General features: G+C 36.4%; 1 protein-coding gene across 2 annotated transcripts in view; it reads left to right on the top strand.

The window, feature by feature from the left end:
* ADGRL3 (adhesion G protein-coupled receptor L3) overlaps nucleotides 1-25,716 on the top strand; it is a 771,395-nt gene that overhangs the window by 719,290 nt on the left and 26,389 nt on the right. The window contains exons 22-24 of one of the 2 annotated variants that reach the window (XM_081093223.1): nucleotides 6,376-6,402; nucleotides 8,991-9,159; nucleotides 16,853-16,978. In XM_081093223.1, the coding sequence (XP_080949349.1) occupies nucleotides 6,376-6,402; nucleotides 8,991-9,159; nucleotides 16,853-16,978 (322 nt within the window). The remainder of the gene's footprint in view (nucleotides 1-6,375; nucleotides 6,403-8,990; nucleotides 9,160-16,852; nucleotides 16,979-25,716) is intronic. The other variant, XM_081093222.1, reaches the window with a different exon arrangement.

Here is a 25,716-nt window from a genome sequence, read left to right as displayed (position 1 = left end):
TAGCTTTTAGTAGTAATATTTAATATCAATAAAATCCACAGTTGAAATATAATCATCTTCTCTGTTTATAACTTTTACATTAATGTTACAACTTTCATATTTTTCTAAGAATTTTAATATATTTAATATTTAGTGATTTAAGCATATGACCATAGTGAAACATAATTCACATTTTCTTCAGCAATGCTGAATTATATTCCAAATGAATTTTTCTTTTAATCTTCTTATAGTGGCTAAAAAGGAGAGAGGGTGGAAATTAATAATGTAATTTTAGGGTGGTATAGTCCCAGTAATATAAAATGCATTTGAAAGAAATATAAAGCAGTCAGGATTTCTATCATGTTGCTAATTGAACATTTTCCTCACAGTGAGGTGCAAACATAAAATGTTTAGATTTTTTTCTTTGATCACTACTCCTATAGCTGTATTATCTTAAATATCTCTTAACCACTGGGCAGCAAATTTCTTAATACTACCTTAGATGTTGCTACTTTGCCAGTCTATTCTGATTAGTAAATGCCTGACCAATTTGAAACTTGAATAACATCCATTAAAACACCCTTTCTCCATTGCCTGCTGAAATTTGTGGCTGGAGGATTAGTGTAAGTAAGGTGTTTCTTTCCTTCCTCTTTCCTCTGTTTCAGATATTCTGTGACCTTTGCAGTACGAAAGGACCTTGTCTTTACTCTCCCAGGCCCCTGGGTGGTATGGCAAAGCAAGGTCTCAGAGATAACTTCTAAGTGAAGTCTATTAACTTGAGTTGCTTCTGGCTCCTTTTAGGATATGGTTAACTGAACCCTTTTAGTCCTCAGGTTGGGAGGCTCATTATTGATTGAGGGGCAACAGGGAAATTCCCCTCAACATACAGATACATAAGTATTTATTGCCTGTCTTCCTTCTTTGAAGAATAAAGAATAATTTTATCTTGAGAAGTTCACCCATATTACCTTTATCATTCTTTTTTTTCTTTATTGATTAAGGTATTACATACCAGTTTGTGTCCTTATCCCCCCCCAATTCCTCCCACCCCCCCACTCATGCCCTCACCTACCTGTTGTCTGTGTCCATTGGTTAGGCTTCTTTGCATCCATACAAGTCCTTTGGTTGATCTCTCCCCCTCACCCCCACCCTTCCTTACCTTCCCTCTAAGGTTTGACGGTCTGATTGATGCTTCTCTGTCTGTGGATCTGTTTTTGTTCGTCAGTTTATGTCGTTCATTATATTCCACAAATAAGTGAGATCATGTGTTATTTATCTTTCTCTGACTGGCTTATTTCGCTTAGCATAATGCTTTCTAGTTCCATCCATGCTGTTGCAAATGGTAAGAAATCCTTCCTTTTTTTTTTGTTTACTTCAGTGTAGTATTCCATTGTGTAGATGTACCACAGTTTTTTAATCCACTCATCTGCTGATGGCGTTATATCATTCTTACCCATACCAAATTCAAGTGAAATGTCTTTATCCCTTTGATATAATTCGTTTTATACCGGGAAAAGTAAATTCAGCTGCATCGTGAACCTGGAAATATTTGTACACTAATTGATATATATCATGATATCTCTCTTTCTTGCTCCTCAACAAACCAGTTAGCTAATTCCCCAGCAATTCCAGAGGACCCAAGAGTGTATTAATCTTGAATTGATGGGATCAACAAATCTTCTTGAGCCAAAAGCCATTCATTTTCCTTCACCTGTTGTGACTCATCAGTGACCAGATCTTTTGGCTTTAGGATTAAATATGCAAATATGCCTCTCATCACCTCATCTTTCTTCACACCAAACCTTACCCATCTCACTTTTCTTTTTACCCATCTTATTATTTTTACCCATTTAGCTATTCTATCTAGATATAATAGAAGGGAATATAATAAAAAAAGTGTTAAGCCACTTAAAATAACATATTTCCTTTATAATAAATGTTAGATTCAGAAAAATAATATTTTAACTCTTAAAATTAGAGAAAGTGTATTATATAACGAACTCGATCCTGTCCCTTTATCATCTGTCAATATTGATATGCTATACTATGAGTCTTTACATCATAGTATCAATTTATGAATTAATATTTTAATAAAAAAATCTATTCTCTTAAAGATGTATTTTGAGCTATGCTTCCCTGGGGATAGATAATAACCCCTTTTTGTGCTTTTGAATTGTTATAAAATATATAAATACTAGAGGCCTGGTGCACAAAATTCATGCACTGGATGGGGGTCCCTCAGCCCAGCCTGTCCCCTCTCACAGTCTGGGAGCCCTCAGGGGATGTCCTACTGATGGCTTAGGCCCACTCCCCGTCTGGCCACCGAGTCTTAGAGCAGGTGCCCCGTGTGTGTGTATGTGTGTGTGTGTGTTTGCTGGGGGCCTGCCCCAGCCATGCTGCCGAGGCTTGGAGCAGGTGCCCCGTGTGTGTGTGTGTGTGTGTGTGTGTGTGTGTGTGTGTGTGTTTGCCGGGGGCCTGCCCCAGCCACGCTGCCGAGGCTTGGAGCAGGTGGTGTGTGTGTGTGTGTGTGTGTGTGTGTGTGTTTGCCGGGGGCCTGCCCCCAGCCACGCTGCCGAGGCTTGGAGCAGGTGGTGTGTGTGTGTGTGTGTGTGTGTGTGTGTGTGTGTGTGTGTTTGCCGGGGGCCTGCCCCCAGCCACGCCGCCGAGGCTTGGAGCAGGTGGTGTGTGTGTGTGTGTGTGTGTGTGTGTGTGTGTGTGTGTGTGTGTTTGCCGGGGGCCTGCCCCAGCCACGCCGCCGAGGCTTGGAGCAGGTGGTGTGTGTGTGTGTGTGTGTGTGTGTGTGTGTGTGTGTGTTTGCCGGGGGCCTGCCCCAGCCACGCCGCCGAGGCTTGGAGCAGGTGCCCCGTGTGTGTGTGTGTGTGTTTGCCGGGGGCCTGCCCCAGCCACGCCGCAGAGGCTTGGAGCAGGCGCCCCTCTGTGTTGATCCTCAGGCTCCGGGCCATGCCTGTGTGTTGTTCTCTCAGGCTTGGGCCGCGCCCAGCCCCTCCTCCTGAGCTGGTCATGACCGTTATGGAGTCCAACCTCATTTGCATATTACTTCTTTATATATATATATATAGATATGCATAATTATTATCTATGCAGAGACCCATAGAATTTTTAATTTTCATTCTAATTGTCACTTTTAAAGAAATTATGTGAAATTAATATTTAAATAAAGTTATTAATTTTAGATGTTAATAATAATAAAATAAAATGTTTCACAGAAGAAAAATGTATTTGCCAAAGAAGGCACTGTTTTATTTGTTTCTTCAAAATTGTATATACAGGTTATTTTATTTTCAGCAAATTACCTATTATAAATTATAACATGTAAGTTTCTGTTATTATCTGCTAAGAGCATCTTAGGCCTTTGTGTCAATATTTTTATAAAATCTTTGAAAAGCTGAAGTAAAAATGATTTAGTCATATATCCTGAAATGAGATTTTTGTTTCAATCGACCTGCATTGGTAAATCAGAATGGAAACTACTTAGCTTGATAAACTAGTTTTAAGATAGATACCTCTTTTTTAGAATTAAAATAATGAATCAAGAGTGTATAGCTTTGCCAGCATAACTGGTGGCAAAATTACAATCAATTTAATTTGGATTTGGTGGAGAGACATAAAGGTAGATTCTCTAAGCCAATAAAATATCTGACAAAATGATGGAAGGCTCTGACATATTATGGATAATCTTTAGTGATCTTCAGAATATAAAGCATTGTATATGATTTATGTCACTCTGGAAGTAATATTAATGAATGGATCTTTTCCATTAGCATGAATATTTATATGGAATATTAATTTGGAATTTTATATAGCTAAAAGATAAAATTAAATGCTTTATTAATTATTACAGGCTAAGCCACTGTAAAAATACTCTAAAATATAACACCTTAACCTTATTTATTTTTAATATATTTTATTGATATTTTACAAAGAGGAAGGGAGAGGAATAGAGAGTTAGAAACCTCGATGAGAGAGAAACATCGATCAGCTGCCTCCTGCATACCCCCTACTGGGAATGTGCCTGCAACCATCAAGGTACATGCCCTTGACCGGAATCGAACCTGGGACCTTTCAGTCGACAGGCCGACGCTCTATCCACTGAGCCAAACCGGTTTCGGCAACCTTATTTTATAAGACTTTAGAAGGAGGTGGTCTAAATCTAACATGGTGGCTCCACATCAATGGACAGTTTCAATTGATAGGTCTGAGGCTCGACTATCACTTTCTTCTAGTAAAGGGGGAAGGAAAAAGTGGCAAGGGAAGCCCAATTCCAGTCCTTTAATTAGCAAGACCCAAAAATGTCACAATTCACTTCTCTTCACATCCCAGTGGACACTACTTATATACATGGCTATAGCCAATTGTAGTTGGAGGTAGATTTACAATATTTGTTATTGACTGGTACAACAGGATGATCCCCACAAATGCCAACAAAAATTACTGAATTTCACCCAGATGTCTCTCTTTTTGATATTTTACATTAAAGGTGAAACATTTCACTGTGCAAGTTTTGTATTCTATTTTTTGAAATATTTACATAGCTTAATACAGATTTGTAGAGCATTTTGGTATGTATTTCTATATGCTAACTTCTGTAAATTTCTTTGCATGCCATTGTACTATACAAATTAAGGTAGAAAGAGCCATTCCAATCATGAACTTGGCATCACAGATGGGATATACTGATGCGATGAGAATGCATGCAATGGATTAAATAGCACGTTATTTTCTATAAATTTTCCATGTTGCTATAGGCACAGTTCACAACTGTTCAATATGATCAATTCTTAGAAACTCCTCTCTCTTTATCTTTTACACATCCATGGCATTATTTAAATATCTCTTGGAATTTCATTTTCTTGCCTAAATTTTTTGTTTAGTGTCCTAGTCCAGTCACTGCCCATTAGAAGTTTCTGTGAGGACAGTATGGCAGCTATGGAAGCTTTTGAATAATTGTAATGTGATCAGTGTGACTCAGGATCAGAACCTTAAACTTTATTTCATTTTAATGAATTTAGCTCTAAATAAACCCATGTGGCCAGTACTTGCCATATTAGACAGCACAGCCACTGCCTGTGCCATCCACAAACTCATTTCCACCACATCTCTTTTACTGCATGATAATACTCCTAAAATGTCCTCAAATCGATTTAGATACTCAACATTTATTATTTGGTGCTTTATTCTTTGGGGGAGAAATTCTATATTTTCAGTGCGACTGTAGCTTTAAAAATGTAACCACTATTTAATATTTACTGAACACAGCACATATGTGTCAGGCACTGTTCTAGCACTTTATGTATAATATATCATTTCATTATCACAAGAAAGTTAGATTATAATTATCACCATTTCGTAGATGCATCAACTGACAAAACTACTGGTTAAAATGTTGCCTAGATGGTACATGGCTGAGCTAGGATGTAAATCCCAGGCAAACTGGCTTCAAATCTCTAGCTCTCACTCCATTCTTTACTGTTTTATTTTTCTGGAGAGGAAGGTTTTCATCAGTAGTCCTCTTTATTCAGAATGCATCACAGTTGAGGCCTTTCCAAAAGCTTATTTGTATATGCATAATATCAGAAACTATTGCCTCTGGCAAGAGGTATGATAAAAAAGCAGACAGTTTTTCTTCCTTTTCTCTTGCAATTCACTGAGCAGCATCTGTGTTTGTAAAATGATGATCCACAATGTTCCTTATCTTTGCTAATCTAGCACTGGGGTCTTATTTTATCAGAATGATAATAAATTAGTAAATATAAGTAATAATGAACAGGTGCTGTATGTTTGCTCCTATTACCACACAAGATTATTCAAAAATTTTCTTGGTAAACTAACAAAAAGAATTCTAAAATAGTCAGGATCAATTATTTTCAAAGCTGTAATGTTCAGATTTAAGACAGGTCAGTTATCTGCAAGTTAAAATTACTTAGGTTCATACTGTCCATAATTAAGTAATCTCACCTACTAATATTACAGAATAAGGATATCTTTAGGTGGCATGGAATCTCTCTTTTTAAGTATGCCCTTAAGCCTTTTTCAGATTGCTCATAAGATCTCTCATTCTTTAGAGAAATGCGATCTCTAAGAAATAAATGTCTCTGTCAAGTCACGAGTAATATGAGCACAGGATGAAAAAAAATGGAATTTCTCAGTCTCATAAGGGATATTACAGTTTTGTAAAATTGACTTTATTCCTTGTTATTTAAGTTCTCATGGTCATTTTAGGATTTACCTTTTGGATATAAAGGGAAGGTTATGATGCCTCTTAGGGAGGTGGGGGACAGAGGCCTTTGGGGACCAGGAGGATATTTTTCATATGAAATTCTTTGTCATAAAATGCTAATGTTGGTGTTCTTGTCTTTATGTCTATGCATTCTTTAGCTATGAGGATAACAGACCCTTCATCAAGTAAGAATGACCTGAATGGCTGATAAATCCCATTTATCAGTGTGGTCCCATGAACCAGCTGTCAGATCCGTACTGAAAATTCATTAGAGCTTCTGTCATTCACATAGAGGCAGAAGCACAAACTGTGCAGGAAAAACTCAGGCGTACAACTTCTTTGCAGAATTCATATGCTGCAGGTGTACTGCCAAAAAAAAAAAAATCTGCTTCACCTCTTTAATTGGATGTCATCGGAATTCAGTGCCACAGTATTAGTAACTCATGTGGTACAGACTCTTGATAGCTCTCTCCCTTCATTGTGATGTGTTCCTCTGTACTGTTTGTCCTCATTTCTGTTGTTTGGTTGGACATCATTCATCTAAAATCACTTTGCGATTTAGTAGTGTATCTTTAAAATGATCTATGGGTATGAAACTACCCAATTGCAATTGATATTAATGACTTTCTAGTTTAACTGTCCAAAAAGGGAAACAATGCCTCCTTGAAAAATTAAATTTTACATTTGCGATATTATCTCTTTCAGTTTGACACATGTCACTGGATTAATGATCTCGTTTTTATAAATATAGTTTTTAAATTTCTGAAGCAAAGCTACAAGTCTGTACTAATCAAATAAAAGTAAACATAAATGTTCATATTCGGGCTTTTCTCACGTGAACATTTTGAAATTACATGTCCTGTAACACCAGCCATAGAATGGGCTACCTCTTGGTGACCTTGTTCCGGACTTTCAGTTTGTTCTTCTGGTGAAGAGTCCTTTGCTTTCATTTTCTCCAATGCCATTTCACTTATTTCTTCATGCTCTTGCTTATTTTTTTTTCTTTAGAAATTGGGCTCATTGCAGTTTTATATTATTAACTGTTGGGCCCATAATGTGTTTTCTAGTGAATAATAGCTGACTTGAGTATTTTATTCTATCATTTTATTTCTAAATCAAAGTAGCATTTTGCCTGATTTAATGGCAATTCGTCCCATTTTTCCTTTTTCCAATGTCTGTAAGAGGCTGAGAGTTTACCTTGAAAGTTCCCATATCTGGATCTAAATTGTAGATTAAAATATAAATGTCAAAAAAAAGAATAAAATATAAATGTCTAAGATGTTTTCTAAACCATATAAGCATGACACATACAATCGCAAGCTTCCTTTATTCTTTATTTAAGAATGTTAATGCTAAATAGCTCCTTAATGATAAAGGCATCATTACATATTTTATAATAAGGCAATTTAGTGAAAAAAAAAGAATGTTAATGTTTTAAATAACACATGTTAAATTTAGTGGATCTTTAAATCTGAAATAAAGTGGCTCATGTTGTAAACAAAAAGGTAAATGTTTGAGATTAATTTGAATAAGACTTCAATCATATTTGACTACTTGGGACCATATCTTTCTTAAGATGCAGTTCTCTGAAAAGTTCATTAGACCCAGCTTCAGCTTATGGCAAACATATGTGAGTTTTTACCCCTTCATTTTGCAAAGTTTTAATCCCAGTAAAAAGTTCTTTCTTAGTGTAAGTGGAGGATAGCAGCCTGGTGGAAAGAACTATTAATGTGCCCTATTCGAGGAAGGTGCTGCTGGGAAAGGGAAGGGAGGGCTAGCTCATGAGTGTACAGCGATATAGACTGTGTTGGTCCTAGTGTCCTATGTTCTTAGAGGGGAGTTGAGAAGGATTACATTTTCAGTTATTGGATTCCTATCTATTGGAAGTACTCATTCTATGCTGATAGTAAATACATAACACATAAGCACAAATATGTGGACTTTTGCTACCCGTTGATTACTATTGCGGATGGCAGCTTGGAGGAAACTAGGGAATGGAGTGAGACTGGGAATTTGTCTTTCATTCTAGACTACTTTGTTCATACCACTCCATCCCCATTCTCAGCTTCACTTTCTCCCCTGAGTTCACAGACACTTCAAAGAGATGAAGGTGCCTGAGCCTTTAAGCTTCTGTTCAACAAAGCTGCCAGTTGCCTGATTTCTGAAATCTAGCCCAAAGTTTATATATATATATATATATATATATATATATATATATATATATATATAATATATGCTAATAGATCTTTTAAAATTCATACATGTATTCCATATACTGGTTCCTTCTAATAATAGTTCTGCTTTTATCAGTAAACACTAAAAATTTTATGGAAAAAGAGGAAATATGGAAAAATGGGGTAAAAGTATATCAGATGAAGCACGAATGGAAAGAGTCCAATCAAACAGATGTTTTTATACCAATGAGACCAGTGGATACTATCATAGCTTTATAGGCTTTTTTCTCCCTTGCCATTCATAATTACATCCCCATATCATTTACCTATGTGCTGCAAATACATGAAAAATCTAATAGTGCCAGTCTGCTTTTGCTTAAATGAATTTCTGTGTTCATAACATTTTCATGTATAACTCCTCAAACTTGAAAACTCGTATCTCCATAAAAATCTTAAAGTACTTATACCACCTGTCTTGCATTTTCTGTCAATAGAACTTTCTGTAACATTTTTTCAGTGTCAGTTTTCTTGATATGATATGATTATGTTCATTAAAAACCAATGATTTGATAACCCTTAATGTTTTCTTCTCTCTACAGGTCATGGGTTATAGGCGCAATAGCTCTTCTCTGCCTGTTAGGATTGACCTGGGCCTTTGGACTCATGTATATTAATGAAAGCACAGTCATCATGGCATATCTCTTCACTATTTTCAATTCTCTACAAGGAATGTTTATATTCATTTTCCATTGTGTTTTACAAAAGAAGGTAAGCTAGAATTCTCTATTTCAGAATAAATGGCCTATATCTTATGATAGCAAAGCAACCATAACAAATCATTCTTGATATGTTTTCCTCTAAGAAGTATGTTACTTCATTGATTTAATTTTTTACATAGTAAAGACAAAACAGGCACAAAATATAAGCACAATAGTTGGTGAATGTGTTTAACTGAAAAAAAATCAAAATGTAGTTTGATTTGGACACTGAACAAAAATTGTATTCTTGTAGACTGGAACTTATAGTTCTGTTTTGTTTTGTTTTCAATAAATACTAATATTTTTATTGGCAGATACATGGAATTTGTATCATAGGAAGTAGCTTTTCTAAGATGTTATGGAGGTATGGTATGTGTATACATACACACATTTCATATATATATATATATATATATATATATATATATACACATATATGTGGCATGGCATAGAAAATATATATTTTTTAGTTTCTTTAAAAACTAGTTTTTATATACTAGAAAATATAAAAATTTCATGATAAAATAATATTTATATATTTTTAAATATATTTTTATTATTTCAGCAAGGGAAAGGGAAAAAGAGATAGAAACATCAATGATGAGAGAGAATCATTGATAGCTTGCCTCCTGCACGCCCCCTCCTGGGGATGGAGCCCACAACCTGGTCATGTGCCCTTGGCTGGAATCAAATCCAGGACCCTTCAGTCCTCAGGCCAATGCTCTACCCACTGAGCCAAACTAGCTAGGGCAATATTTATATTTTTTAAAAATAATGTAGTACTTAGTAATGGTCTCTCTACTTCTTTTCTTTAAAAACATGTTTTATAAAATCTAGGAGTAGGATCATTAGGATGCAATATTTAATTTTAGACTGGTCTACTTTGTGATTTTATTTTCACATCTACAAGGACCTAAAATATTCATTTCCAAAGTTAATTTTAGCAACTAAATACTTTCGTTGAATTTTTTAAATCTCAATATTGATTATCTCATCTTATACTCTTTAACTCTATTAAAAATGTGATATTTGACCTGGCCAGTGTAGATTGATCAGTCGATAGAGCATCAGCCTGCACATTGAAGGGTCACAGGTTCAATTCCGGTCAAGGGCAAGTACCTGGGTTGCAGGTTCAATCTCTGACCCTGGTTCATGCTCATGAAGGAGGCAACCAATCAATGTGCTTCTCTCACATCAATGTTTCTTTATTTCTCCCTTCCTTCCTTCCTTCCTTCCTTCCTTCCTTCCTTCCTTCCTTCCTTCCTTCCTTCCTTCCTTCCTTCCTTTCTCTCTCTCTCTCTCTCTCTCTCTCTCTCTCTCTCTCTCTCTCTCTCTCTCTCCTCTTCTCTCTCTCTTCCTCTCTCTCTCTCTCTCTCTCTCTCTCTCTCTCTCTCTCTCTCTCTCTCTCTCCCTCCCTCCCTCCCTCCCTCCCTTCCTCCTCTCCCTCCTTCTACTCCTCCCTTCCACTCTCTCTAAAAACCAATGGAAAAAATATCCTCAGGTGAAAATTTAAAAAAGAAGTGGTATTTATAGTTTTGAGCACAAAGCTAAGACTGTCTGGGTCTGAATCCTAGTTACTCCTCTCAAAGCTTCTGTGACTTTGGGCAAGGTAATTAACCTTTCATGCCCCAGTTTCCTCATGTGTAACATGAGGTAATAATTATGAGATATTGAGAGGTGGGTCTGAAAATGAAATGACAAAATGTGAATATTTTTTTCTAAGAAAGAGATAATACCTAAAATTTTTCTTTGGAAAATAGAGTAAAGATATCTCTCTCTTTAAATTTTTCAGTTGAGGGACTGATAGCATGTAAAGCAAAAATTGAGAAGGGTATTTGCAAATACACATCACTGATATAACTAGAAATTGAGTTTGATATCCAGGTAGATATATTAAACCTCACAATCCAAATCTAAGTCTAGAGTTTTTAATATATTTAACTTACTTAACATTGAAATTTCCAAAAAATATGTCAAGTTCAATTTCATGATTCATTAGAACAGAGTTTAGTGAACTACGGCTCTTTGGCCAAATGTATTCAGCTGCCTTTAATATTTTACAGCCCTTCAACCAAAAATGACTTTTACATTTTAAATGGTTATATTTAAAATTTTAAATAAGAATGTGACAACATTCTTAGTTTTGCCTCTTGGGTTACAAAGCTTAAAATATGGATTGCCTGGCCCTTCATGAATAAAATAGTCAAATCCTTATATATAAACATACTTTCATGATTTATAATAATGTATAATAGCATATTGTTTTTTCATCCATTCTGTGTTTGAAATTTTTAAATTTTTGTGGCATTTTTATTGGCATCAAGAACATGGCCTAAATCAGAGAACATAAAGAACACAGGATTATTGTCCTCCCTAAGGGAAAAAAAAAAAGTAAAAACACAAACCAGGTACTTCTCTGTGAATTGCAGAAGTGGTCTTAGGAGATTTTTCTTTGATTCTTTTTTTAAATTGAGATGTAACATTCTATAAATTTAAGGTTTACAGTGTGTTCATTTGATACACATATGTGTTGTGAAATGCGTTAGCTAATACCTCCATCACCTCACATAATTTCTATTTCTTTTTTGTGGTGAGAACATTTAAGATGTCCTCCCTTTGCAACTCTCAAGTATACAGTGGAGTATCATTACTATAATCATCTTGTCTATTAGATCCCCAAAACTTATTCATCTTCCAGCTAGACGTTTATAGCCTTCGACCCACATTGTCACATTTCTTCAACCCCAGACCTCTAGCTACCACCATTCTACTATGTTTCTATGCGGTCAGCTTTTTTAGATTCCACATTTGAGATCATACAGTATTTATCTCTTTCAGTATTTATCTCTGTCTTAGTTCACTTACCATAATGCCCTCTAGGTTCATCCATGATGTTGCAAATGGCAGGATTTCCTTCTTTCTCATGGCTGAAAAATATTCCGGTGTATATATGCACGGCATTGCAGTATCCATTCATTCATTTATGGACACTTTGGTTGTTCCCATATCTTGGCTATTGTGAATAGTGTTGCAGGAAACGGGGGAGTGCAAATATCTCTTCAAGACTGTGACTTCATTTCCTTTGGATAAATACCTAGAAGTGGGATTGCTAGATCATATGGTAGTTCTATTTTTAATTGGTGAGAAACATCCATATTGTTTTTCATGGCTCTGCCAATTTACATTCCGACCAACAGTGCACAAAGGCTCCCTTTTCTCCATATCCTCACCAACACTTATCCCCTATCTTTGAGAAGCTTAGTATTCTAACAAGTGTGAGGTGACGTCTCATTGTGGTTTTAATTTGCATTTCCCTAACTAGGGATGTTGAGCATCTTTCATACTGGCTATTTGTATGTCTTCTTAGGATCAATAACTATCCGTGACCTCTGTCCATTTTTTAATTGCTAATGATTTATATGAGTTCTTTATATACTTTGGATGTTAACCCCTTATCAGATATATGATTTGAAAATATTTTCTTTCATTCTGTAGATTGCCTTTTTATTTTGTTGATTGTTTCTTTTTTTTACGGAGAGAGAGGGAGTCAGGGAGAGAGAGAAAGAGAGAAACATCAATTTGTTGTTCTATTTATTTATGCCTTCATTGGTTGAGTCTTGTGTGTGCCCTTACCAGGGATCTAACCCACAACTTGGATGTATTGGGACAATGCTCTAACCAACTCAGCTACCCAGCCGGGGCTATTGATTGTTTCTTTTGCTGGATAGAAGCATTTTAGTTTGATGTAGTTCTACTTATTAATTTTTGCTTTTGCTGTCTTATCCATAAAATATTTACTAAGACCAATATCCAGGGCTATTCCCATGTGTTGTTTTTTTTTTCCTATGAGTTTTATGGTTTCAGGCCTTACATTTGTCTTTAATCCATTGTTAGTTAAATTTGGTGAGTTGTGTAAGATAGGGATTCAATTTCATTTGTCTGCATGTGGTTATCCGGTTTTCCCAACATCATTTAAGTGAAGAGATTGTCCTTTTCCTATTGAGAATTCTTGGGTTCCTTGTCAATTACTATTTGACTGTATATGCAAAGCTTTATTTCTGGGCTCTCTATTCTGTTGGTCTATGTGTCTATTTTTATGATAATACCATACTGTATTAATATAGCTTTATATTATAGTTTCAAATCAGGAAGTGTGATGCCTCTTTCTTTGTTCTTTCTCAAATTTGTTTTGGCTACTAAGGGTCTTTTGTGGATCTGTACAAATTTGAGGATATTTTTTCTGTCTCTGTTAAAAATACCATTGGAATTTTGAGAGAGATTGCATTTAATTTATAGATGGTTTTGGGTAGTATGGATATTTTAAAAATAATAATTCTTTTTGGAGGTTTTTCTTAAGCCATCTGATTGAATTTCAAAAATATTCCCTTGCTAATGTAGTTACTCATACATTTTCATTAGAGAAATGTGGACTATTTCATTTTTGAGCTATTTTTAATAGGGTTCAACTCATTAACAAAAATCAAATGCTGAGTTGTCATTTTTTTCTGTGTATGGATTGCATGATTGTGTCACTAGTGTTTCCACTGATGACATTAAAGTTATCACCTTTTCTTTTGTTATGCATTAAATTATGTCTTACATCTCAGAGTTTCAGAATTATTTTATTTCTGATTTAAGTGTACCAAAGAAATGCTCCATTGGTAAGGCATATTCTCTTTCCCATCTTCTTATTCTAAAACAACCCCACATTAAAAGAATAACGTATTTTCTTGGGGCAAGGTGGAATATCATGTGAAATAATAGATTAAAAAATGCAAATGATTGAACTATCAAATAACTTTTATTGTAATTTAAAGAAAAATATTTCACAGACATGGTCCAGTAAGTAATATAGCGAAATGTGGGGCTTGGCATCACTAGGTATCCTGATATGCTGATTATCTCTATAATCAGTTCAGAACATTTAACCTTTGTTGGAAAATGTAAATAGTCCATGATGAATTCCTGTGGCTTATACAATACTGCTGCTTTTGTAATAAGAAGGGAAGTGTTTCTCTTTCTTCTCTCTCTTCTCTCTTTTCTCTTCTCTCTTCTCTCCTCTCCTCTCCTCTCCTCTCCTCTCCTCTCCTCTCCTCTCCTCTCCTCTTCTCTTCTCTTCTCTTCTCTTCTCTTCTCTTCTCTTCTCTTCTCTTCTCTCTCTCTCTCTCTCTCTCTCTCTCTCTCTCTCTCTCTCTCCAAAAATATTTGTTTAGATTTAAATCACTTCATTAAAAAAATACTTTCTCTTCTAAAAAGAAAAATTAGGAACTGAGTATATTAGGAAAAAAGAAACAGTAGGATGTAGGTTATTATCAAACTTTAGGTTCATGGAGATGCTTCATAAATTCAGTTCACATTAATAAACTGTAATTGATAGTGCTTGCCTTTGTGTAGAGATTATTTCAAGGTCTCTCAAATCTAATTAAAACAGTTGTCTTTATTTTTTTTCCAGGTACAGAGAAGGAATAACCCTATTAGATTTCTTTAATAATAATATTAATAATATATAATGCCTTCTTTGGTTATATATTAATGTTAGAAATATGGTCTCCTGAAACTTTCTGATCACAGAACACCCATGAAATTTTGACTCTTTTCACATAAGGCACATTTCTTAACCTTTTTATTCTTTCAGTTTACTTTTATTACTTAACATTTTCAGTGTATTTATCTGTAAAATGTAGGTAATAATTATTTTCCTGAGTCATTATTAGGGAGGGGCCTAGTACAGTTCCTGTCAATTAGTGATTAAAAATTAGAAGCATTTTTATTCCACCCTCCCCAAAACTCACACATATCCAGGATACACATGTATGTGGGCAAAAGCTTATTCCTTTAATAAATCAACAAAATATGAATTGGCTGGTAAAAACTGAAGCAAAATAAGTATTTTTTTATTAATAATAAATGTAGCATGGAAGAGATTGATTAGAAAACAGACCAATACAATCTTAAGTATATTAAAGATATGTAATTTGGCATTTCATATCAGAGAAAGGCCTCAAAGATCAGTATATCATGCCTCTCTGTTTGGCTCACATGCTCCTCAACACTTAGAATGCCTTTGTCTCTTTTATCTATCCTTTCTTTCAACCTAATCCTCTAAACTGGCTAATCCCAACCTATCTTTTGAAGAGTTTCTCAGAAGTACTCTGTTCTGAGAAGTCTTTCTTGGTCTGCTGCCTGGTTACAGCAGGCACTCCATGTTTTGACTCACCTGACTCCATATTCTTGTTCCTATCTCAAAATAGTCATTCCATACATGTAAGTTCTTCAACCAAAGCTGAGTTCATTCTTTCCCTAATTTGCTAAATCTGTACTAGAATAAAACTTTAGAATATTAAGGTATCATGTTTTAGTTTTTATGACTAATTTTAATATATCATTCACTTTCTTTTTTGTTTTTTTTATTATAAATAACAGTCTTCAAAAAGTATATATTTATAATTACTTTGAAATAAAATTAGATTGAAATATTACATTGTCACAAGTTGTGGAAAGATGAACTCATGTGAAGTCAGTATATAAAGAGCTAAGAAGAACGTATGTACCGTGTTACTTCGTAATGAATATAAATTTGTGGATGTATAGCCAACCAATAACATGTCCCAGAATGTGTTTTAGTTAATGGACACATGGTTGGGATTATTTTTGTTGATGTTGGTAGTGGAGGTATGATTTAGGGCAATTATTGTTAATTTGTGTGTGTTATGTTTGATTAAATAGGCAATAATAAAAATGTTTAACATGATAAAATTTTCCCTCCAAATAATTGATATAATAGTTTACTGTTTGAAAACATCCATTTAAAAATATTTTCTCCTTTTTTCCTGTGTTTTATACTATAACTGGATTAAGAATTTAATCATCAGTGCTATAAAGAAAAGCAACCATATTTCTCTGTGATTATTGAATAGAACTATTTCAAGAAAATGCATTTTAAATATTTTGAATCTTATATTCTGAAGTTGCAAATTTGATCTTTTAGGAGAAATAAACTCCAAAGAAATATAGTACATGTAAAAGAAATGCTTGCCCGGCCAGTAGGGCTCAATGGTTGAACGTGGGCCCATGAGGGTTCCATTCCTGGTCAGGACACATGCCTGGAATTCAGGCTTGATCCCTAGTAGGGGATGTGCAGGAAGAAGCCAATCAATGATTCTCTCTCATCATTGATGTTTCTACCCCTCTCTCCCTCTCTCTGCCTCTCTTTGAACTTATTTTTTAAAAATTTTAAAAATGCTTAAGCCTAATGCATTCCTTTTTGCTTTCTTTAAACACTTTCTCTCTCTGCTCTCTTTCTCTCACTCTCTTCCTCCCTTTCTCCATCCCCACTTCTCTCTATATAAGTTCCTTGCTAGACTTTTGGGTAAAGCCAGTTGCACCAATAGGGTACTTCATATCAAATTTATGAGCCTAAAATAGCATCTAGAGGAGTCTTACATTTTGGTTCTTTGATCTAAGAGGTATATTGTTATGGTGTGTTTGGAAGTGTGTGTTTTAAAAGTCTCTAAGCAAAATTTCAAGTTAAATGGTATGAATATCATTATTTTATATTGTAAAAATATGCTGAACAGACTTTCTTGTGTCTATATGGCAAAGAAATAATTATGTTATCTAAAAATAATACTCATGTATTTTATACCATAGTTCCTAGCTGAAATGAATGACTTACTAATAGAGGTTACTGTTTAATTGGCTAGGTACGAAAAGAGTACGGGAAATGCCTGCGGACACATTGCTGTAGTGGCAAAAGTACAGAGAGTTCCATTGGCTCAGGGAAAACATCTGGTTCTCGAACTCCTGGACGCTACTCCACAGGCTCACAGGTAAACCATATTTATTAATTAAAATGAAATACCTTTCACCTATATTTTGTTATGGAATGCCGCCCTTTCTTGATCAGCTCTATTTTCTATCCCAAGTGTTTAACACATCACCTTTTAGTGTATCTCAAACAGGCATGATTATGACAAAAATTTAAGAAACCAAAATTGCAATAAAATCATGAAATGTAGGGTCTAAGTTTGTGTAACAATTAATGGTTTCAAATTGGTTCAGTGGAGTGAGTACAGAGGTGGGAAAGGATTTGGGCATTTCAACCAAAATTCTAAAAACATTCATATTTTACATATGTGATTCTTGAGTTAATTGCTTCTTTAAGCCAATGTAATAATTCTCTATCACATACTAAAAGTATTTACTTATTAAATGGTATGCTTAGTAAAAACAGTTATAACTCAAAATGTGTTGTTGGCAGATTACTTGAAGAACTTGTCAGGGGAGGGAAGGATGCTGTAACAGCTTTGTTGTTTAAACTAGTCTAAATGCTACTGCCATCAGCCCAACACTAGATAGAGTAGCTGCACTGTCCCTCACCAGGGAAACTGCAGACTTTTAGGTAACCTGTCAACCATTTGTCCCAGGCCACAGTGTTAGTCTAATGGTTATTATGTAGAAATTTCAGCAACTTCAAGAGACTAGAATGGCCAGTTAGATAAAAGACCTAGCATTATCTGGGTCATGCTTGGGTTTGGGTTCAGACTAGCAGGCTAATATTTTTAAGATTGCATTATTCAGTGGGAGAAACTATCATGTTTTCAGTGTTGTTGATTAAAAGTTTCTGAAGACTTGAATTTAAATAAAGTTATAGATAAAGACAGTATTTTCTTAACTCTTTCGCCCAACCTATAAATCTAATTATTATTTGTAAATTTGGTAATTTTACATAATGTTAAGAAAGATCACTTCATTTTTTCTTTGATTATTACTTAATTGGTTTATAAAGTTAGCAGATTAAATTTCCCTAAACAATTTAATTCATACACTTAGGAAAAATATCCTTATAACCTACAAATATATTTTTATTGATTTCAAAGAGGAAGGGAAAGGAGAGAGAGAGAGAAACATCAATGATGAGAGAGAATCATTGATCAGCTGCCTCCTGCATGTCCCACAGTGGGGATTAAGCCCACAACCTGGGTATGTGTTCTGAAAGGGAATTGAACCTCAGCCTCCTGGTTCATAGGTTGATGCTCAACCACCGAGCCATGCAGCTGGGCTACCCTTGTAACCATTAAATATCATTTACAAATTTAATATATCTGATTCTCTCATACACATCCACTGTACAGTTGTACACACCTAACTAGCACTTGAACTTTCTCATAAGTACTTTCTTCAAACTAATGAAATCCTCTTTTAACTTACAAATAAAACCACACATCTAATATCAATCTAAAATTTCAAACTAAAAATTTTAGAACTAACATAACTCTCTAACCTATGAGACTATCTTATCACTTAAATTAAACATATATTATGATCATGAAATATTCCTACACTGGAGGCCCATTGCACGAAATTTGTGCATTTGGGGGATCCCTCAGCCTGGCCTGCGCCCTCTCGTAGTCCAAGACCCCTTGCTCCTTCCGCCCACCTGCAGTGGAGGCGGGAGAGGCTCCTGCCACCTCTGCTGTGCTCGCCAGCTATGAGCCTGGCTTCTGTCTGAGCGGCGCTCCCCCTGTGGAAGCACACTGAATACCAGGGGGCAGCTCCTGCATTGAGCGTCTGCCCCCTGGTGGTCATTGCACATCATAGCAACTGGTCATTCTGGCCGTTCCACTGTAATGGTCACTTAGGCTTTTATTATATAGATATAATACACAATTATTAGTCATTTGAATTTGATTTGTCATATTATTTCTATGCCTTATTAGGGTTGCAAGTTAGGGGACCAGATGTTGCAACTAGGTAGGCTGAGATATCTTAGTTTAGAACTAGAAACTTTCCAGCTAGAAATCTGAAGTCTCACGTAAGAGTTGGGGCACACCTAATGATGCTTCCAGCACAAGTCCCTTGTAATAATATGCTTTTATTGTCAACCTGATAGTCCCTGCCTCCTCTTTTTGTAGTAATCTTTTCCACAACTTTTAAATTGAAATTGCTGAGTTTCTGTATATCATCCAGCTTGGTTAGGTCCTGCAGGCTTTTCATATAATTGAGCTCACCAACCATCATCCTGTAGTCGTTTTATTGAAATTTGCCATTAAGAAAACATGCTATTGGGGACTTTCATTTATGATATTACAACAATGTTGTGCAGTGTTTAGGAATACTTCTAAGCTATAAGATGGAGCAATGCAGCTCAATAGAATAATCGTTAACTCGGTAGCTGGGTAGATCATGGTGTCAGTATATCCTTGCCATATATCTGCTCTGACACAAGTTACTTAATATCATTGAACTCGCAGTTTTTTCATCTGTAAAGCAGTGGTAATAATACTGATTTCTTATGTTGTTAGGAATACTGAGCTAATGAATACAAAATATTTAAAACAAATTTGTGTGCTCAATAAACTGGAGCAGCTACCATTTATTAGTGTCATTATTACAGATATGTATTTTAAAGTTGTATCATATTCTTTCACTTTTATAATTTTAACATCACAATTCTAATCTTGACTAAAAACCGTGCATTATATTCCTATGCTTAATGTAATACTAATTCTAATTAACAATGACACTCCGACCCAACATAAAATGAAAGTTACTTAAATCCAGTATGTTTAAGTAAAAGTAATAAACATATTTTATATTAACTGACCTTTCATAAGCAAAATCTAAAATACTGATGTTAAGGTAAGTTTTAGGAGTATGGATGCCTTTTCACATCATAGAACTTCTAAAATAGTAATATATATATAATATATATATTATATATTATATAGTAATATATAATATATATATATATATTATATATATATATATTATTGAGAAATATTGAGTGTCTCCTGTAGAATGCCAAGCAATCTTCTAAGCTTTGGAGATACATCCACATGTAATAAAAAATGGTTAAATGACAAATAACTTCCCCTGTGATTGGGAAGCTTCAATTCTAGTAGTGGAGGAGAGAAAATTTATTAACAAGCCTAAAAACCAACAGATGCCTAATGTCCAGGTGGCTCCTTGGATTCAGTGCTGAAGAAGACTATTTTGGAAAATGATGTGTATGCCAAGATTCTGAATGACAGGAAGGGAGCTCAGGGGGAAAGAATTCCAGATGTTGGAACATCTAATACAAAGCCCATAAGGTAGGGGAGAACTTGGAAATTCCAGAATAGAAAGAATGCCATTGGTTAAAGTGAATGACAAAGTGATTGGGAGATGAATTCAAAGGAGAAGGGTAAAGACAGACTCATGGGTATTTGTAAGCACATGTGAGTTTAGATCTTATTCAGATTACTTTAGAAAGCCAATGGGATGATTTAGAAAAGTAAGTGACAGGATATCATCCACATGTAATAAAAATAATGTGGATACTAGGTAGATAATGGAGGGAAATCCATTGAAAAGACTAAAATGTGAAAATACTACACACCAGTTGCTCCCCTATATCTACACCCTGGCTAATCACTTTTAAAAGTTTGGCAATACTGCCCTGTCAGTGTGGCTCAGTGGTTGAGTATTGAACTATGAACCAGAATGTCATGATTTGATTCCCCGTCAGGGCACATGCCTGGGTTGCAGGCTCAATCCCCAGTGTGGAGCATGCAGGAGGCAACCAGTCAATGATTATCTCTCATCATTGATGTATCTATTTCTCTTTCCTTCTTACATTTAAAAATAAATAAATAAAAGTTTGGCAGTACCCATAATCACATAAACATGTATTCACTGAGATGTATTTAGGTTTGGTGTGAGAGAGTGTGTGTGTGTGCGCGCGCGCGTGTGTGTGCACGTGTGTGTAAAAACTATGGGTTGAGCTGTTGTCCTTCCCACTTTGACCTTCTTTTAATTGTTGTCATTTATATTTTATTTATTTTATTGACTTTTTAGGTGAATTAATAACTTATTATATGATTTGACACATAAAAATGTATATAACATTTATTAAATTGTGAAGCATAGTAATAAAATGAACATTTGTGAACTCAACATCCAAGTTAGGAAATAGAACATGTCCCATATATTTGCCCCTTCTTGAGACCTCTTCTTAATCAATCCTTATGCCATTTCACCAGAGAAAAACTTCTAACTTTTGCTTTTCATTTCCTTGACTTATTCTAATAGTTTTTCCTCTCCCCAAAATAGATATTGTTTAGTATACCTTTTTTAAATCTTTCTTTTGCCCTAGCCGGTTTGGCTCAGTGAATAGAGTGTTGGCTTGTGGACTGAAGGGTCCCAGGTTCGATTCCGGTCAAGAGCACATGCCTGGGATCCCCAGTATGGAGTGTGCTGAAGGCAACCAATCAATGATTCCCTCTCATCATTGATGTTTCTATATCTCTCTCCCTCTCCCTTCCTCTCTGAAATCAATAAAAATATATTTTAAAAGAATAAAATAAAATTTTTCTTTTAATCCCTGGCCAATGTGGCCCACTTGGTTGAGAGTCGCCCCATCCATTAAAAGGTTACTGATTTGCACACATACCCAGGTTGTGGGTTGGGTCTCCCCAGCCAAGTGTGTATGGGAGGCAACTGATCAATGTTTCTCTCTCTCCCCCTCCTTCTATCTCTCTCTCTAAATTCAATAAAAACATATCTACACTAATAAAAGACAAACATGCAAATTGACCATACCTTTGCTACACCTTAAGCCACACCCACCAGCCAATCAGAACGACCTTATGCAAATTAACCCAACCAAGATGGCGGCCAGCAGCCACAGAGCTGGAAAAAGCAGGAGGCTTGGTTGCTCCAGTGATGGAGGAAGCCAAGCTACCCGCCTGCCGCGGTCAGCTCTGAGCTCCACTCAAGGCAACAAAGTTTCAATTATAGAAGATAAATAAGTCTAAGAACAAAAAAAAAGAAAGAAAAAAAGGAGAAGCTGGGAGCTTCCATCGCTGGGGGGCTTGGCCAGCCTGCAAACAGCCATCAGCCCCTCACCCAGGCTTGCCAGGCACCCCAGCGGGACCACCACCCTGATCTGGGACACCCTTCAGGGCAAACCAGCTGGCCCCCACCCGTGCACCAGTCCTCTATCCTATATAATAAAAGGATAATATGCAAATTGACCCTAATAATATGCAAATTGACGACTGGGAATGACTGGTCACTATGACACACACTGACCACCAGGGGGCAGATGCTCAATTCAGGAGCTGTCCCCTGGTGGTCAGTGCACTCCCACAGGGGGAGCTCTGCTCAGCCACAAGCCAGGCTGATTGCTGCAAGCACAGCGGTGGTGGCAGGAGCCTCTCTCGCCTCCTCAGCAGCACTAAGGATGTCCAACTGCAGCTTAGGTCTGCTCCCTGCTGGTAAGTGGACATCCCCCGAGGGCTGCCGGTCTGCCAGAGGGATGTCTGACTGCCTACCTGGGCCCTATCCCCCAGGGAATGGGCCTAAGCCAGTAAATGGACATCCTCCGAGGAGTCCCAGACTGCAAGAGGGCATAGGCCAAGCTGAGGGACCCTCCCTGAGTGCACAAATTTTTGTGCACTGGGCCTCTAGTTTTAAAATATGTGTGTAAAATCTTTCTTTTAAGCAATACCTTACTATATGTAGTCTTCTGTGAGTTGCTTTTTTTACCTCCATATTCTAAGGCTTCATAAGTTCCATGAACTTTAAGTGTTGGATTTATGTCATATACCATATACTTTTTCCTCTGCCATGCAATGCTTTTCCCTTTTCTTCTGTTCCTATTCAACTCTTATTTTATATAGTAGAGTGAATTGTTAATTTCCTAGAACAGGAGCCAAATAACTGAGTTCAAATACAGGTTATTCCACTTATTAGGTCTGTGACATTGGACATGCTAATTAACCTCTGAACCTTAGATTTCCAATGAATAAAAGACTACCTACCTCAAGGAATTCTGAGGTCTCAAGGAGTGAATACATGAAAAATTCATAGCATAGCCTAGAACACAGAGAGAATTTATATAAACTATACATTCTGTATATCCACATATAATATTTATCATGTACCAGGCATTATTTCAATTGTGTGATACATCAGTTAACAAAAAAACCAAAATTCTGTTTTGGTAGTCCCTCCAATACAATGGTAGGCAAATGTAGATTAATTTGTATGGAAAATAATGCAATAAATTAATAGTAACATAAGAAAAACTGTTTTGCACACTCACAACTGTAAACATACTTTTGCCCACCCTTGTATAATGTAGATATTAGACATTAGATGTTGAACATATATATATAAAAGCCTAATATGCAAAGTTTCCCTTGGGAGTTCAACCAACTGGGAGTTCGATTGCTCGCTATGATGTTCGCTGATGATCAGAGGTGGTGAGGAGGGAAGGAAGGCCCCAGCCGGCAGCTGGCAGCCACTAGGGACCCTACCCATGCACAAATTTCATGCACGGGGTCTCTAGTTAAATATAAGAAACAAGTACATTATTATAATGTGTAGTATTATAGTAAATGGTAAAGTCTATGGGAGGTGATAGTAGAGTTGAGTACCTGGAATACAATCCTATATAATAAAACCCTAACATACAAACTGACTGAACGGTGGAATGACCAGAGGAATGACCAGTTGCTTTGACACACACTGACCACCAGGGGGCAGATGTTCAATGCATGAGATGCCCCCACCTGCATTGAGCATCTGACCCCCAAGAGAGAGGCGACTGGCAGTGGTGATCAGGGGGCGGAACTGGCCAGCAGGTGGCACCAGACCACCAGCCAAGGTGGGTGCCAACAGGGGGGGGGGGGCGATTGCCCCACCCAACAGTCACCCAACAAAGGGAGGAAACCAGGAGTGATGGTGGGGGTGGGGCCAGCGAGCATGTGGTGCCAAGCTGCCAGCCAAGGCAGGTGCCAGCAGGGGCCTCCTGATAACCCTGCCCGTCGGTCACTCCACAGATTGGCCCTGGTCACTGGCCAGGCCTAGGGTTCCTACCCTATATATTGGGAACAAACTCTTAGATTTAAAAATTAAAACCTGGCAACGCTACTCTAACACTGAAAAAACAGGATGATGCAGCGATGACATGCATGGACTCTGGCTTGCACATTTTGTGGTCAGCCCTGATTCTGACATTTATAACTGTGTGACAATGCCAATTACTTAACTTCTCTCTGCTTTAGTTTTTCTGAAACTGGTACTGCTGCCTCAGAAGGATCATGTTATGTACTAATTTTTATAATCAAGGCAAAAAAATGTAGCTGCCCATACAACAGCAAGATGCTTTCTCCTGTATGAAAAGTATGGTCACTGGTGCATGCAGTGTCCTGGATTGGGAGAGGGATGTCCAACTGCTGGTTTAGGCATGATCCCCGCAGAGGGAGGTGACTGGTGGCAGCAGGTGTGGGCCAGGCCAGCCAATGCGGGTGCCAGCAGGGGCCTCCCGATTGCCCTGCCAGTTGCCCCAGAGATTAGCCTTGATCTCCGGCCAGGCCTAGGGACCCTACCCATGCATGAATTTCGTGCATCGGGCCTCTAGTTCTAAATAAGGTAGTCATGAGTTAGGTCTCTTGAAGGAGAAAATTTTTGAGCAAAGCCTTAAAATTGATGGAGCTACCCATACCTGTATATGGCAGAAGAAACAGGTTTACCAAGTCCTAAAGCAGAGGCTTGTTTGGCATGGTAAGGAATGATGAAGAATAGGTGTGGCTAGCCCAGGTAGAAGAGACTAAGAGAAGATGAGATAATGGGGACAGCTCATTTAGAAGTCACCTAACAAATCACAATTTTGTCAATTCTCAGTTAAGATGTCACTTCAGTGTCGTATCCTCAGTGTTTCTAGACAAGGACATATGCCCTTATTATGTGCACATTCTAATTTTTTTAAAGTTATGGAGTATAACAGATAGTCACAAAAGTCTACAAAACTTATGCCTTCCCAGTCGAATAATATCATCTTAGGAGTACCTTAGAAACCCTTTGAACCCTTCTCAATCATTCACTTCCAAATATAACAATTATCCTAACATTTAACATTACATTTTGTTTTGCATATGTTTGATTCTGATTCACATGAAATCTCTTTTCTCAGATATCTACATTGCTGCAGTAGGCTATATTTCTTTTTTTTTACTTCACTGCTGTGTATTATTCTATAATTTATTCATTTATCCTACCACTGATAGTCATTGGGTTGTTTATAGTTTTGAGCTGTAGTAATTAATGCTTCTATGGAGATTTGTGGATACATGATTAGACATTTTGGGTTTGCTTTTCCCCTTTGTACTTACTAGGTTAGTATTTTGCATATAGTAGAGAGTACTTAATATTTATTTAATTAATTAATTAAACCAATGTTCTTAATATTCCTTCTCAATATTTCAATTTGAAGCCTTGAAATATTTTCCAATAAAAATATTCTCAAGTCATCAAGGTCTCAAATCCTGCACCAGTTTTCTTATTATGCTTTTTATTAAAATTAGCTTTGCTGTATATGTGTGTGTGTGTGTGTGTGTGTGTGTTTGCTGACCTTTATAACATTATAGATAATACTCCTGAAGAATAAACATGTCCCAAGATTCACAAAACCAATTTTTAAGATTAGGTACTCCCATTATTCAAGGAGTAAAATATATTTGGGACATAACCCATTTGTGAGCTTGGTTTCACCACTGGCAGTAGTAATAAATAGTGCTTA

This window comes from Myotis nattereri, assembly GCF_964212035.1.
Source record: "Myotis nattereri genome assembly, chromosome: 1".
In the NCBI taxonomy this organism is placed as follows: Eukaryota; Metazoa; Chordata; class Mammalia; order Chiroptera; family Vespertilionidae; genus Myotis; species Myotis nattereri.
This window is presented reverse-complemented; position numbering and strand designations above follow the sequence as displayed.